General features: G+C 36.1%; 2 protein-coding genes across 2 annotated transcripts; one reads left to right on the top strand and one right to left on the bottom strand.

The window, feature by feature from the left end:
- Positions 1-1,323: 1,323 nt before the first annotated feature.
- LOC123869960 (T-cell activation inhibitor, mitochondrial) lies at positions 1,324-7,409 on the top strand. The gene is made up of 13 exons (XM_045913083.1): positions 1,324-1,490; positions 1,574-1,694; positions 1,814-1,931; positions 2,179-2,314; positions 2,985-3,089; positions 3,296-3,413; positions 3,757-3,859; positions 4,032-4,123; positions 4,777-4,877; positions 5,220-5,366; positions 5,965-6,096; positions 6,505-6,649; positions 7,061-7,409. Exons 1-13 carry the CDS (start codon positions 1,390-1,392, stop codon positions 7,145-7,147), a joined length of 1,506 nt encoding a protein of 501 aa, XP_045769039.1. The 5' UTR covers positions 1,324-1,389; the 3' UTR covers positions 7,148-7,409.
- An 822-nt stretch (positions 7,410-8,231) lies between these two features.
- LOC123869959 (kinesin-like protein costa) lies at positions 8,232-14,590 on the bottom strand. Its single transcript, XM_045913082.1, has 6 exons — positions 14,086-14,590; positions 11,833-13,760; positions 11,363-11,581; positions 10,520-10,653; positions 9,787-9,907; positions 8,232-9,545 (listed from the first exon to the last, which is right to left on the bottom strand). Exons 1-6 carry the CDS (start codon positions 14,360-14,362, stop codon positions 9,426-9,428), a joined length of 2,799 nt encoding a protein of 932 aa, XP_045769038.1. The 5' UTR covers positions 14,363-14,590; the 3' UTR covers positions 8,232-9,425.
- Between the last annotated feature and the right edge of the window lie 748 nt (positions 14,591-15,338).

Below are 15,338 nucleotides of genomic sequence, written 5' to 3'. Positions count from 1 at the left end.
AGAACGCCACGAGGCAAATCTGTAGTTTGACCAATTCAAAGGAATCATGCCCTGTTGAACAGTCCTGGCATTAGGGTGGGGCGCCATCGGGCGACCGTCCAGGGACCAGGGACACCGTTATGTGGGAACGTTGCGGGTGCCCTTGCATTGCAGTTAGAGTATGAAAGGCCATTGTGAGTGAGCATGCAAACCGAGTAAATTTAGTTTCCTTGCTGTACGGCAGTAAGAATTTTTTCGTCTCCCCCATTGTGCGAGCATTGTCCACGCAATGAACTAAAGAACTTAGCAGTCACATGCTTTAGGGTAGGTAGCGGTTGAGCAACCATCTAGAATACCTACTAAAATTATGAAGTAACTATCTACCTAAAGATTTTTTTTGTACATTGAAGGAAAAATTTCGAGCTCGTATCGCTCGCACTTTTATTCCATGATGATAGCTAATATTATTATAGCTTATCTTCAGATTGTTAATCGTTTTCCTTAGGAATTTTATCCTAGAAAATTGTAGGTAGGTAAGAAAATTAGCTAGCTTTGCTTGCATCTGTATGGTGCAACCATGGTGCAACATGCAGTTTGCGATATGCACAGCCCGCCCTCCCACTGCTAAACATTTTTATTTTTGAATCTGTTTTTACTCATAACTTTTACCTTTTGCTCAATAAAACTCAACATCTAGTAGGTAGGTTATAGGTGCATAACTTAGGTACCCTAAACACGCGCTCGTTTTACTGATAGACGAAGCATTTTGTAATCGTTATGCGCCCTACCGCGCGTAAGCAGAAAAAATCAATGTTTTTAGGTTTTTAATGATGCCGGTGATTTCGACCGCGTGGATTTAGATTTAAAAACCCCCGATTTTCCAGAATAAAAAGTAGGCTATTGTTCGTCTCCAGAATGCATGCAATCTCTGTACCAAACAGATGATGTCCGCGACTTCGTCCTTGTGGTTTTGGTTTTTTAAAATCCCGTAGGAACTCTGATGCTATTTGTGTACCTACCTACCAACATGCTATCAACTTTCCAGATTACGAACCAGATGTCCCGTGCAAAACGAGCAGACAGACAGACACACTCTCATTTTTATTAGTATGGATATTATGGTTCTACAAAGCACTTTAAAGTACCCACGTTTATAGTATTTCATTTTTTTATTCTAAGTACCTAGGCACATTCCTTTCTATGTAGGTAACTATGTACGGTGTACCTAGGTGCTTTTCAAAAACAAAGTATGCATTCAAAGGCGAAAAAAATAAAAATGTCTATGTCTAAACCATAACGCAGCCTTTACATTTTACAACAATCTGTCAATGTCAAAGTCACAGTTTTTAGGTACTGTCAAAGTGTACGTTGATTAAAAAATAAAAATGTACGCAAAAAATTAGCAATAACATGTTTTTGTTAAAAAAAATAGTGCACAAATCGTTCCATCCATTTCCATTCTCATTCGACGAATACAAATTGTCCAAAATGTATAGCCGCCTGAAGATAAAGTAGGTTATGTTTTATCGCACAAAACTAATTTTAATTGGACAAAATAATACAATTATACCAACTAATAATATTTTCGTTTCAGATGTGGATGTGTAGGAGGTATACTTTGCAGATCCCTGAGTTCGGCAGAAATATCCACCGCTTTAAGGCCATTTTATTTCAGTGTTCATCCTGATTTATTTGGAAAGTATCCAGAACAAAGAGTAAGTAGAATGATAGATTTAATTTTAATAAACAAAATTTTCAAGTATGCAGATATACCATATGCACTATTCTATCCATTAATACGGTTAAAACAGATTTTCTTTTTTAACTTTTTCAGAAAATTAATGAAAATTCACTGCAACAGTTAAGTGCACTAATAGAAGCCCAGCAATCTAGTCAAAATGTGTCCATACCGACCCTTCCATTTTATTTGAGACAAAAGGACAAACCAGAAGGTAATTGCAAATTTATTTTGTAACTAGCAAATGCCTGTGAGTTAATTCTCTTTGTTCCATATCCAAAGGGTGCCAATGGGACCCAATTACTAAGCCTCCACTGTCTGTCTGTCAGTGGGCTGATCTCATGAACCGTAACAGAGTGTTGAAATTTACAGACTGTGTACATCTTTGCCACTAAAATAACAAAATAATAAAAAATTCAAAATGGTCACCATGTAGATAAAAATAAATTTCGTATTTTCAGGTAATTTTAAACTAGTTAATATACAACTAAATAGCCAAAATGTGAGAGAGACAATAGTAAAAATCTTAAATGCCTGTGAAATCTCAACTAATTTTATAGATAAAATTCCCAGAAGTTCAAACAAACCACATTCCAGGTCTGTTTATAACCCTTTTTAATATATATTTTTTTATTGTTACATAAGTAACTTGTTGTTTGGCTACAATCTTACCTTATTATGACATGATAGTCTTAGGAGCAAGACACATAGATGGAGTGGAGGGGCACCCAGGTTTAGCTTCCTTTTTTTATCGACTTAATCATAGCTTATTTTGGCACATGACAGAAATTGTTATAATCAATAATGGAAATGCGCATACTCTAGCGCATCCTCAAAAAGACGTTGCGCGCGAGTTGAACTGAGGCACCGCATGAGAAACCAGCTAATGCTGAGCCGTATAACCATCATTGGTGCATTAGACACATTTGCCGCGCTCCTACTTGCAGCCACTCTCCTCACTAACTCGCACTATTCAACTCGCTGCCACTTGCCGCGCTTCAACTCCACTTGCCGCGCCTTAACTACACTCGCCGTCATTCTCCGCGCTCTGTATAACTTTGCCAGTAGGGTTAATTAATAAAGGTTTGTAACTTAGTATGTAATTGGTAAAATTTTCAAAAACAAAATGAGGAATACATATTCAATGTGTATATATATGTATTTTCAATAAATAAACATTAATTTTTTATTAGGTTAATAACGTTTTATTTACCTAATAAAGCTAACTTCATTTGGTTGGATTTTTGAGAACTTAAATATTTTTCAGGAACATTGACTTTACTAAAGCCTATGAAAAATACACAACAGAATTTGAAAAAGCAGCAGAGATGAAACGAAAAGTTGAAGAAAAGAAAGCCATCACCAATATTATGTAAGTTATTTTTTTGATTTGACCTTTTAAAATGTATTGGACATTTTTGAATTTATCAAGATAATTAGTTTTCTATAGGTATCCACTCCACAGTGAAAAATATCTCTGTGCCTGGTCAAAATTAGTTCAGCAGTTGAACCTTGAAAAGATAACAAATGGGCAGACACATTTTCGTTTTTATAATATTAGTGTGGATGATGTTTCAGAGAATGGATATATGAAAACAGTGATCTTGCAAAAGAAAAATATGAATCAACAAGAGCTACAAGACACCAAGTTCAAACCTTAATAGAGCATCTCTGCAAAACATATGGTATAAAAGAAGTTGGTAAAGCCTACATATGTTTTTTTAATACTTTTCTCAGTAGTTTATAAGATATTCGCAAGCATAAACACATCCTTTTCGCCCCTTTTTACCACCAAATAAAGCAAAGTGGGCTGCGAAATTCAGTATTTTGTTCAATTTTGATCAAGCTTTCTGGACAGACACGATAGATGGACAGACAGACAGACAAAAAAGTGATCCTATGAGGGTTCCGTTTTTCCCTTTGAGGTACGAAACCCTAAAGACAAGTAACTGAACCTGAAATCCTTTTGACTGTTTTATAAGCACTTTTAAAAGTTTAAAATGTAAGTTATTTGACCTCTAATAAATTGAATGTTTAAGGTTAAATATGACAGTGGTTGGAATATCAGTCATATCAGAGGCGCTCTACAAAGTCTCGCATCTATGGCCTCGCAGCATTCAAAACATATGAGCAATTTAAAGGGTAGGTATTTGCCAGCCAGGCAAGGTGTAAAACAAGTATTTGGAAACAATGTTTAAAGTCATGTTTAAAACATTTAAACATAAAATAAAAATATTTGTTTTTTTATTTTAACCCTAGTGTCAATGGTCCAATTTTTTTTTATCTATTCTCATAATATTGTTTCTAATTTCAGCCAGAACGATAGCATTAGGTCAATTCACTGGCGTTAGCTTGGATGGCGATGTGTTTCTCAATATTATCGACGTCCGACACGAATGGCTTTCGGTAAGTTAATCTTGTTTATGAAGTGAGAAGAAGTCTATTTCAATAATAAATAATTAATGTAATATAATACCTACATCATTACAACCCCTAAACAGTTTTGTTTGGAACATTTTTAAGCTAAGACTTAGACATAGTGGGGGCATTATTATTGGAGCGCAGCAACGCGTCTTTTTTTTAAAGTCAGACACAAGTTAGCCCTTGACTGCAATCTCACCTGGTGGTAAGTGATGATGCGGTTTAAGATGGAAGCGGGTCTTTGAAATGTTTCAAAGTAAACTGAATTTAACTCCATCCAGCATGTCGTTATAATTAACCGATAGATGCCCACTTCTGGACTAATCTCTCTTGAATGGCGAATCTCTTGTAGGCTTACACCGCTGTACTCTTGCGCCATCTGGATCCATTGGCATACACAATGTGCATAATATTTTTGGAACAAATGCCCTCGTCATTTTCCATCTCGGTCGATTTAGATTAGTTAATTCAGTATACTTTCGAGCTCTATGTGAAAGACGCGTCGCGTCGCCTTGTCTCTGCGATAATGTGTGGTGATCCTAATAAGGGCACCTTCTTTGCCGCAAAGTGCCGCGCGGCGCGGAGGGTGCGCAAGTTAAGAAATGTATTATTTAATAATTGGAATTGCCTGTTTACAGTTAATAAAAAAAGTAAGTCAAGAAGACAGTGCCTTAATAGAGATTCCTAAATATGAGAAAGCCTTATCCAGTATACTAAGGAACATACACATCTGTAGAAGGTATGTAATACGTTAGTCAAGCAGTTGTTAAAATTATTAACTTTGCAAAAAAATTTTACCTACATTACATCAAAATAAAGAAAACATTTTATGCACATAATATTTGTATATGCATGTTTGGTATAAAACCAGTGTAGGTATGTGTCTGTTTTTCATTTTTTAAATACTGCATACAAAAGCGCAAATAAGTCGATTTGATTTTGGTTTGTTGATGTCATTCCTCGCAGTAATTATGTACTTTACATAGTAAAGATAAAGTTCAGTTTATTTTGAAGAGTTTTCGAAAAAATACATCGCGTCGCTTGTAGTCCTTAATAAGTTATGAGCTTTTCATTCTTTTAGGAAATTCATGCCAAAAGTATCAGCAGCCCAGTATTGCAGCCACCTGAGACAACTGATCACATCAATAGGAGACTTTTATGGAAATGGAAGAAAAATCCCCGAATCTGTACCGGAATCTCTTAGTAAATACGAAATAGTTGTTGAACCGTAGGTGCCTTTGTTTTATTTATAGCATAGTGTAAGAAATCACTGAGAGCCTCAATTGATGTTTGTCGGAAGACCCAGCATCGCAATATCGCATACCTGCACAAACAACTAATAAAAGTTGTGCAAGATGAACTGCCGGCACATCGCGATTGGCGTAGGCAGCTTTGAACAAAGCGCTCTGGGCATTCCTTGGGAATGTCATTTATGTCCTTTCATTTAACCGATTCTGATGTTTGGTACAGAGTTAGCTTATATCCCGGGGACGGACATAGGCTACTTTTTATCCCGGAAAATTAAAGAGTTCCCACGGGATCTTCAAAAACCTACATCCACGCGGACGAAGTCGCGGGCATCCTCTAGTATATTAAAAAGAAATACTGATGACGTCATAACTAATTAGCACGCTGTTCCCGTCCTTGCTAAAAAATGCGTTGCATGGATCTCATAATGGTAGTAAGTACCTATCATCTAAGTAGGTACCTACTTTCTGAGATAAACTGATTATTGCGATTGAAAAACCGGCCATAATAATAAAACTAGTTCTATTGATCCTCCTAGTTTCGTCATGACCTTTGTCAGCCGTTATTCAATTTTTCAGGGAAGCGGGTCCTCTGATGGTATCACCCACAGGCCAGTTCATCACGCCGTCATCATGCCCCGCGGAGGAACTCATCCCGTTCATCGCGACCCATCTCGACGAAGCCACGACCCTCCTCACCGAGTATAGCATGTGAGCATTATGAATAGTACATACGCCGTCGCTCGTCATACCCTGCTGAGGACCTCATTCCGTTCATCGTGACCGACCTCAACGTCATACATACCGTTCATCGCGACCCACCTCGACGAAGTCGTATCCCGTTCATCGCGACCCACCTCGACGAAGTCGTATCCCGTTCATCGCGACCCACCTCGACGAGGTCATATCCAGTTCATAGCCATCCATCTCAACAGTCATCCTGTTCATCGCAACCCATCCCGACGAAGCCATCCATCGTGACATAAAAAATACGGCCAAATTACATTACTTATTATCGTTGTCAGCAAAACTAGTAATTGCATCAAAGTTCAATTTCTATAGCCTGTACGATCGATTCACTGTAGGTTAGCTATGATATAATTCTTTATTTGTTTGCAGTAATAAACATGTTGAAAAGGCGCTTTACATTGAAGTGAAAGAGCGTTTTGGGTTATTGGAACTTAAAAAGGACGACAGTATCACCCCAGGTCTCATGATTATGTGCTGTCAGAGACTGCTCACTCGAAGCGATAAACTAGAAACGGTGAGTATACAAGATGTGTTCCACCAAGCTTTTGAAGTAGGTGCATTAATCCAATCCGAATGCTTGGCCCTAAATGATGCCTAGTCACCCTTGTTATACCTAACAGATACTCGAACCTCGGATTTGTAAATGTCAGTAGATAGATATATCGACGACATAAGGATGAAACCCGCCTAAGGCGAAAAGAACAAGATGGAGAAAATTAATGCTTCCTAATATATAAAACACAAAAAAAAATCTACCAATGTCTGTTATATAGACTTTGAAACCATCCAACCGATGTGTCCCAAACCGGTTTCATTAGAAAAGCAATAATCAATGCATTAGGCACATTCTTTTTTTAGCATAGTAGCACATCTTACTCTAATATCATTCTGACATTAAATATTTACTTATTATATTTTGTTTCAGAAACTACGTGGAAATATTTTGTACGTCACCCACTACTACTCTGTACTATCGGAAGGTACATTATGTATACCTTGGAATTTTAAATGATAACATATTTGATCAAGTGAATCATCAATTTATTGACAAAGTCAAAATATTTATAATATTTACAGCATCTATACAAAAGAATTTATTTTATTACAATATTTTAGTCGAATATTAGAAGAAAATAGAACATAATATTATTTTAATAAATGTAGAAACTTTAGTAAGTGACAGATGTGATGAAATGTCTAGTTTAATTTTTTAATATGTAAATAGTATAATAATGAATTATTACAATTAGGTACATTAAATCAGTCTAATAAGCTCAAATTGTTTTATTTAATTGTCTAAAACTTCCAATTACAGGTTATCTAGTGAGGAGACCACTAGCAAACGACACTGTTATAACCGCATCTGCATACTTTTTAACCCCCGACCCAAAAAGAGGGGTGTTATAAGTTTGACGTGTGTATCTGTGTGTCTGTGTATCTGTGTATCTGTGTATCTGTGTTTCTGTGTATCTGTGTATCTGTGTATCTGTCTGTGGCATCGTAGCGCCTAAACGAATGAACCGATTTTAATTTAGTTTTTTTTGTTTGAAAGGTGGCTTGATCGAGAGTGTTCTTAGCTATAATCTAAAAAAATTGGTTCAGCCGTTTAAGAGTTATCAGCTCTTTTCTAGTTTTCTTGTAGAAAAGAAGGTTAGATAACCGTTAGGTTCATAATATTATGTCAATAGACAAATGTCAAGCTGTCAAGATGGACGTTGCCTAAATACATAATTATTTATTTGAAAATGATGTTTTGAAAACTCAGATACTTTGGATCGTCGGGGGTGTTATAAATTTTTAATTTACACTTGTTACTAATTAAAGTGCATGACACGGGTCTGTCCGGGAAATTCAAATTTAATTTGGTTTTTCGCAATTGTTAAACTAATACGAATAGTAGGCTTATGGCATTTCAATTGCGCCAATGGCAGTATCATCCTCACAGGCTTATATAAAAATCTTTACTTGAAAGGGTCCAGTTTATGAAACTAGTTATTTGTATCGACTAATTTGTGAGTAACTCATGTCAAACTCATTGCTTTGACTAATTTCTTAAACTGAACACTTACAAGTATAGATTTTCATGTAATCCTGTGAAAATGATACTGCCATTGGCGGAACTAGAATGCCATAAGCCTACTTTGTCGTATTAGTTTACAAATTGCGAAAAACCGAATTAAATTTGAATTTCGCGGGCAGACCCGTGTCATGCACCTTAATTAGACTAGTGTTTAACTAATAACTCAGTGTAAAATCGCCACGTGCGATTCGAGTCGTTTGTAATATGTACATATATGCAATCAGCTAATATGACATCAAATACTAGTCAACAATTTTGTTTCTATTTTAAGATCTTCTTAACCTTTCTATGTATATTTAAATGCATATATTCGATGAATTAACTATTGTCAGTGATGTATTGAACACAATTTTAATGAATCTTAAATGATTAGGGCATATAAAAATCTATTTTATTTTAAACAATTTTGTGCTTAGTTATATTTTCAAAATTAATAAATTGCACAAAGCAAGTGCTAAATTATCAAATATATTCAAATCACAATGTTACTACCCTATATTTTTAGGCGATGATTAGAAAGTTGATTTAAGGCTTTATCAGCTTGGAGAGATATTGGAAACTGTCGGCTTTGTATTTAGCACTCCACAAAATAATGTAACATTTATTTTAAAAGAGAACTACTTGAAAAGAGATTTTTTTTTTTTTAAATTATATAGACTAGCGCTTGGCTGCAATCAGACCTGCTAGCAAGTGATGATGATTTACTTTAAAAGAGCAAAAAGAATAGTTCTTGCTAGTAAAATCTGTTTTCCCAAGCGATAGTAGAGTCTAGACAAATCATACTCATTGCATTATTATACTATGCCAATAATGTAAACAAGAACATCATAAATTATACTGTTGAATCTCTAAAACTCGCTTTTCCTATGACTTCATTAGCGTGCTTTAAGGTTTATCAAGGAATTATAAAATAACTGAGAATCGTCTTTGTTTTTCCTAAATAAAAATTGCCACTTGAATCCGGTTGAGTATTTAACGAAGATTCACTTTCTGATTTCAATCAAAATCATCAGCTTATTTGCGTCTATTGTTGGACATAGGCTTCCTCAAGATCAATAAATAGTCGACTTAAAATAAGGACAACATAATTTCGCAATTTACTAATACAGTTCAAAAGTATATAGATCTCATCAAACACGAGGAGTAGAAGTGAATAAATAGAGAGAATTAAAATTATATTGAGCGGTAAACATAAAAAGATCGCCCGATATCAGTTCTTCTTGCTTTGCTGTACAATCACCAACTTGTTCTTTTCCTTCGTCACTTTGGCCACGGGTAGGTACGTAGCTGGCATTAGCTGTCTTAAGTTTTGTCTGGGAATCACGGGAGCCTGAAAAAAAATCAGATGATAAATCGAACTGTTTCGTTTGTAAATATGTAAATGGACTGTTTAGAAAATAAATTGATTTCAACTGCTGGACAGAATAGTGATGTAATGAAATGGATTTGTTAAACGCTAGTTGAATTATTATTTAACTAAACAACTATTTAAATATTAATTTTCAAGCTACGGAATACTCGTTTTGCGAAACTGACTCACATTTAGCTGGTTTTTTTAAATATTAACATACCGGTGGGTATCTCGCGAGTTGTCTTACGCGGTCAACCAATCGCAAGGCGTCGTCTGATGTCTCCGAGTCTGTCGTCATGCCGAGCGACAGGGCTCGCTGCGCGTTGCTGCCGTCAACACACCTAAAAATGACATTTTGGAATTTTTAGGGCAAATTCGTGCGTAAATAAACTACTTATATAAAGAATCACAAAATTAAAAACTAACAAATAGGCATTTATGTACTTCAGTTAATAATAATTAATACCTAACGTAAATGGCGTTATTCAAACTTCATGTAACTTGCTCTTGAATATGTTTCGCCCGTCAATATTGATTTGGAATAATATGCTCTCAGGTAGATATCTATAGAGCGCACTTCGACTTTGCTTAGACTTTAAAACGAGACAGGTTTATGCCAGCCTTATAACGCTGTCTCGTTTTAACAGTGTCTTAAGTCTCAGCTAAGTCAAAGTGTTCTTGATGATGTGCAGATCAATAGCATGCAGGCTTGATTCTCCACTCTACTCAGATTACACCCCTATTCACAAACGTTACTATGAAATCTCATATTGCGCTTAAACGCATAGTGTGGGTTCCACCAATCAGATTACTGTATCACGTCAATTTACAATGATCTGATTGGTGGAACCTACACTATGCGTTCGAGCGCACTATGAGACCTCATAGTAATGATAATACGGCCGTAAGCCTGCTCCGTACACCTGTGTGTGCGTGGGTGAGTGTATGTATACCTGTGAGGCAGGGGCCTAGCGCGCTGCGCATGTCGCCAAGCGGCGGCGGCACGCGCTCGCCAGGCCGCCGCTTCATCCGCCGCCTCCGCTGCGCCCGCTTCTAAGGCCGCACATGCACCACGCAAATCCACCACCTAATTGACAAAAGTGCAACACTCAAATCAAATCAATCATATCAAAATTATTTATTCTAAATAGGTACTATTGTACACCTTTTGTTTGTCCGATTTGTTAGATTTGAAAGATGTTATAACGGTGATAAATAATTACCAGATTTGAAGTTTTGCCTACCTCCTTGGCGCTGTGGTCTTATAAGTGGGAGGGAGGTTTTGGTTTTTACCACTTTACTTGCAGTGCTGCCAAGCAAGGTAGCATTTCGGTACGATGGCCGCGTAGAAATCAATCGGGGATATAGTCAGTTTAATAAAACTGCCATACTTCTTCCAAGTTAGTCTGTTTCCATTTTAGACTGCATCGTCACGAACCACGACGTAAGATTGCAGCCAAGGCTCTGGTACTAGTGGATGTCGGTGGGAGACAAAAAGCTGCAACGCAAGCAGCAGAATATGCTACGATTACGATGAATACGTTTTTCTTACACAATCAGGGCCGAATGGTTTTTTTAATTCATACACAAGATTTCTCTTGACTGCAATCTCACCTGGTGGTAAGTGATGATGCAGTCTATGATGGAAGTGGGCTAATCTGGACGGGGTTTGGCAGTTTTCATGAAATCCATACTCTTTTGTTTTCCACATGCATCAAACCAGAACACTAAACAAACACTAAGCGGAATGGAATGGTAAACAAAACTGCATTAATTGAATTTAAAAAACTACCCACCTTTTGAAAATATCTGTACAATAATGTCTTCATCTCATCATGGGAGAGCTTATCAAGTCTGGCCATCAACATCTGTTCGCCCCGGCTCCGGCCGTCCTTGTTGTCTTGAGAGTCAGATAGAGAAGCGGATGGTGATCTTCCACATATCAAATTATTCTTATACTCTATGGCAGTGTCTATTGCTTCTATAGCCTCTTCACATTCCAGTAATTTGCGCTCCTAAAATATAATTTCAAAAGCAAATATTCAATATTGTGGCTAATTATATTGTGCACAATCTCTAAAAATTGACAGGTCTAAATCTAGTGTTATCCTTTTGTGCAGGGAACATTATGAAACATTAAATAGCAATACATTTAAGACCTAGTCATATTACTTTACTTTCGAGATTGTATGCAACTGAGATGTAGAGTGAGTGAGAGTCACATTAAGTTAACAAAAGTATTAGAGTATTGACTTTGTTGCCTTACCTCAGAGTCTGAAAGTGATTTGTACATTTTTCTCTTATGACCTAAGCTACAACGTTGCTCATGTAAACATTCTCTTGTTTTTCGTAAATTTTTGATCTCCTTACGTAACATTAACTCTTTTTCTTTTGATAATTCTAAATTCGCTAAATCATTGGTTTTTTCCTTTAAAATACTATCTAACTGTGTTATCCTATGAGTGAAATGTTTTATTGAGTGAGATTTTCTATCCTTTCCATCTATTGAGGACTCGGACAGCTCGTCTAACTTTAATTTATCTTTGAGAAGTTCTATATCTAACGTATTCTTTCTTTTTTCATCCTTTTTAATTTGCCTCTTTATTTGTTCTATCTGTTTCTTATAAGTCTTTAAATTTGTTTCATGTCTTTTTATTTCTCTCGCTGTATCTTGATCTACTAAACTTGATTCAACTTTCTCTGTACAGGCTTTACTGCGAGGATGTGATGGTTTATAAAGATCATCTATTAATCTCTGCTTAGCTATACAAAGATTTATCAATTCTTTTAATTGTGTTTGACTGCTGCTGATCTCTTTGGATAACTTTCGTGCTAAGATTTGCTTTTGTGTATATTTTTCTTTAGTCATTTTGTATTTTTTGCATATCTCATTTATCTTTGGAGAATCTATCATCTTAAGTAACTCTCTTTCAATCAACTTAGGCTCAGGATCTATTTCTTTTTTATGAGATTCTATTATAATTTTCTGAGATTCTGGTGAAATAGCTTTGGCAGCCACTTTCCTTAAAAGTTCCAACTGCTCTCCTGAAATACTCTCTCCAGGCTGAATAGTCCTTCTTCGTCCAGAATTAGACTGTGATGTCATTATGGGCAAGGATTGTGAACCACTGGTTTCTGATATTGTAATATCATCAGAATCAATGTGGTTCAAGTATTCTTCACATCTGTCAGCAAACAATTGATCATTTTTCTCTCTAAAGTAATCCATTAGCTTTTCAAGTTTATCTTGGAAAACTGTTTCAGAGTCAGAATCCTCACTGTCAGATTCCACATCTGATTCACTCGGCTCACTCGGCTCTGTGTCCTCCGCTATTCTAGGTAAACCTTGTTTAGTACCAGTGTCCTTATTATCTGTAGTCATATCACTATTCAAGCATTCGTCACATTCAGCCTTTAAAAATAGCCATTCACTCACTTGATTCATGTCAGTTTCTGATAAAGATTTTGACTGTAAAATTTTATTAAAAAGTCCTTCAGCATTTGATACTAATTTGATCCACTGAGCTGTAGCAAATTGTAAATTAAATGCATTATCTGTCGGCATCACAGCTTTGTCTGTATATACAGGAGTATTGTTGTCAGCAAATAAATTAACAGTAACAAAATTCTTAATACCTCTACAAAACAAACATAAATTAAGAATCTTGAGAGTATCTTGATAATCATCAGGCTCTGTACTAATACAACCTATGACCCAAGTAAATGCTCTTCCACCAAACGAATCTCTTAGCATAGCAGTTAATATACACCTATCATAGTTTATTTGCTTTGGTGGGTTTCCTGCTACTAGCTCCTTTATAATATTCTCTAAGGCAAATAGGCCTGGTTCAGGGTAAGCTGCTAAATCACAAAAGCTTGCTGTAGACATTCTGTGGTTCAGTATACCATTAGTGCCCACCCATTTTTGTTCCATACTGACAGTGAAAACTGTGTGATTGTTGCCAAGACATCTCTGTCGCCATCCTAACTGTAGATACTGGAAAGCTTCTTCTACATTGGTGCACCTTACTAAGCCCGCACCCAAAACATCAAATATATTATTGTTAACAACTTGCATCCATGTTATATGTAGTATATATTCTCTCTCTGGTAGCTGACCCAGTCTATGGAATATTTCAGACAAAAATCTTGGAACTATTCCTTGATCACATTCACTGTGTATACATTCAAAACCTGGAACAGAACCGTATTTTAATTTTCAGGCCATAAGTCAGTGTGATCATTTGGCAGTTAAAATAGTTTCAACTTAAAGAGCATTTTTGAAAGGAACTGTAACATCCAAAATCATAGCATGTCAAATTAAGAGTGGTTGTACATATGCCAGCTTAAATTGTTGGTCATCAAACAACACACATTGGAGCAGTTGTTTTCAAGTGCACGAGCAGTTGTTTTCAAATGCACAAGCAGTTGACATCCCCAAAACTACTCAGAGCAGTTTGTATACCTATATCAATGAAAGTAAGATGGTTCTAGCTGCCTTTTACAAGGACTTACTTACCTGGACCAAACAAAGTATAAGTTTTCCCAGACTTAGGTTGCCCAAAAACAATAACAGAAGTATCACAGCCATCTAAAAAGCAGTTTATCTGTGGTATCATAAAGGAATTAAACAGATGGACTTGAGTGCAATCTACTGGTAGCGCTCTGTTCACATGAAAAGTTTGACCACTCTCTGTTATAACGATTTGTGTCACTGGGTTGCTAAATATGCACTGTAATGAGTCTGCAATACTCGGTGGTTTAAGTCGGATGGCTATTTGTACTGGTATATCCATTTTTGAGCACTTTAACGACGAGTGTTACACAAATACTGTAAGCTATCCGTACATATTTTTCACGCGGATCACTATTTATTAAATATTTTAAGAAACTTTATAGTCCTCCAATAGCAACCCTATAATGCAAGTTATTTACCAATTTACAAAGCTTTTACTATGTATTATGTAAATATTGTAAGAAGCAAACATTTTTATTTTTGTAAAACCATGAAAGTTGAAACATTATTTAGTCATAGACAAACAAGATAATAAAATGATAAAGAAAATTCAAAATTGACATGGCATAGCAGTGTTTCCACTTATGATTTCAGGTTTTCCCTAGTTTGTATAGGAATTCACCCTAAAAAATTCATAGTTAATTTATAATTATTATTTACCTATACCTTTAAAAGTATGCTATTATTCAGCGAAACATAATGAAAACTTTTCCACTCTGCCCTTCTCAGCCTATCTTTTTTGATAGATCTAGAAAAATATAACATAAGTAGTTATGTATAATTAACTAAAAATACTTTGGGTAGGTATAAAAAACATGTCTACCACTAATTGAAGTTTGATTCTACCCCCAAATTACCCTATATCCTTGTTAAACATTAAAAAATATACCATAAGCAGTACCTAGTTTTGGTTGCTTCGGCTTAAAATAGAGCAAAATCCCTCAAACTGGAAACACTATGGCATAGACTACTGCCATGCTTTTCGACTGACTTCCTGGCTCTGGATTCTGATTGTATTGCACCTAGAAAACATCACAATATTCAGTACGACAAGGCTCTTTTGGCGCGTGGCCAAAATCGGAACTAAAGCCGCCACCTTGAGAAGTGCATTTGTTGTTCACTGTGTCCGCATAAAGCATTAAAGCTACAACAGTTTCCTCACTCAAGTGCCAAAAGAGCCTTGTCAGACTGATTACTGATTAGAGGCACAGACCATGCACAGACTATGGTGAAAAATAAAACTAAAAGACTTGAAT

The sequence above is a fragment of the Maniola jurtina genome, chromosome 11, assembly GCF_905333055.1.
Source record: "Maniola jurtina chromosome 11, ilManJurt1.1, whole genome shotgun sequence".
In the NCBI taxonomy this organism is placed as follows: domain Eukaryota; kingdom Metazoa; phylum Arthropoda; class Insecta; order Lepidoptera; family Nymphalidae; genus Maniola; species Maniola jurtina.
The sequence above is the reverse complement of the archived record's forward strand: the minus strand, read 5'-3'. Positions and strand labels throughout refer to the sequence as shown.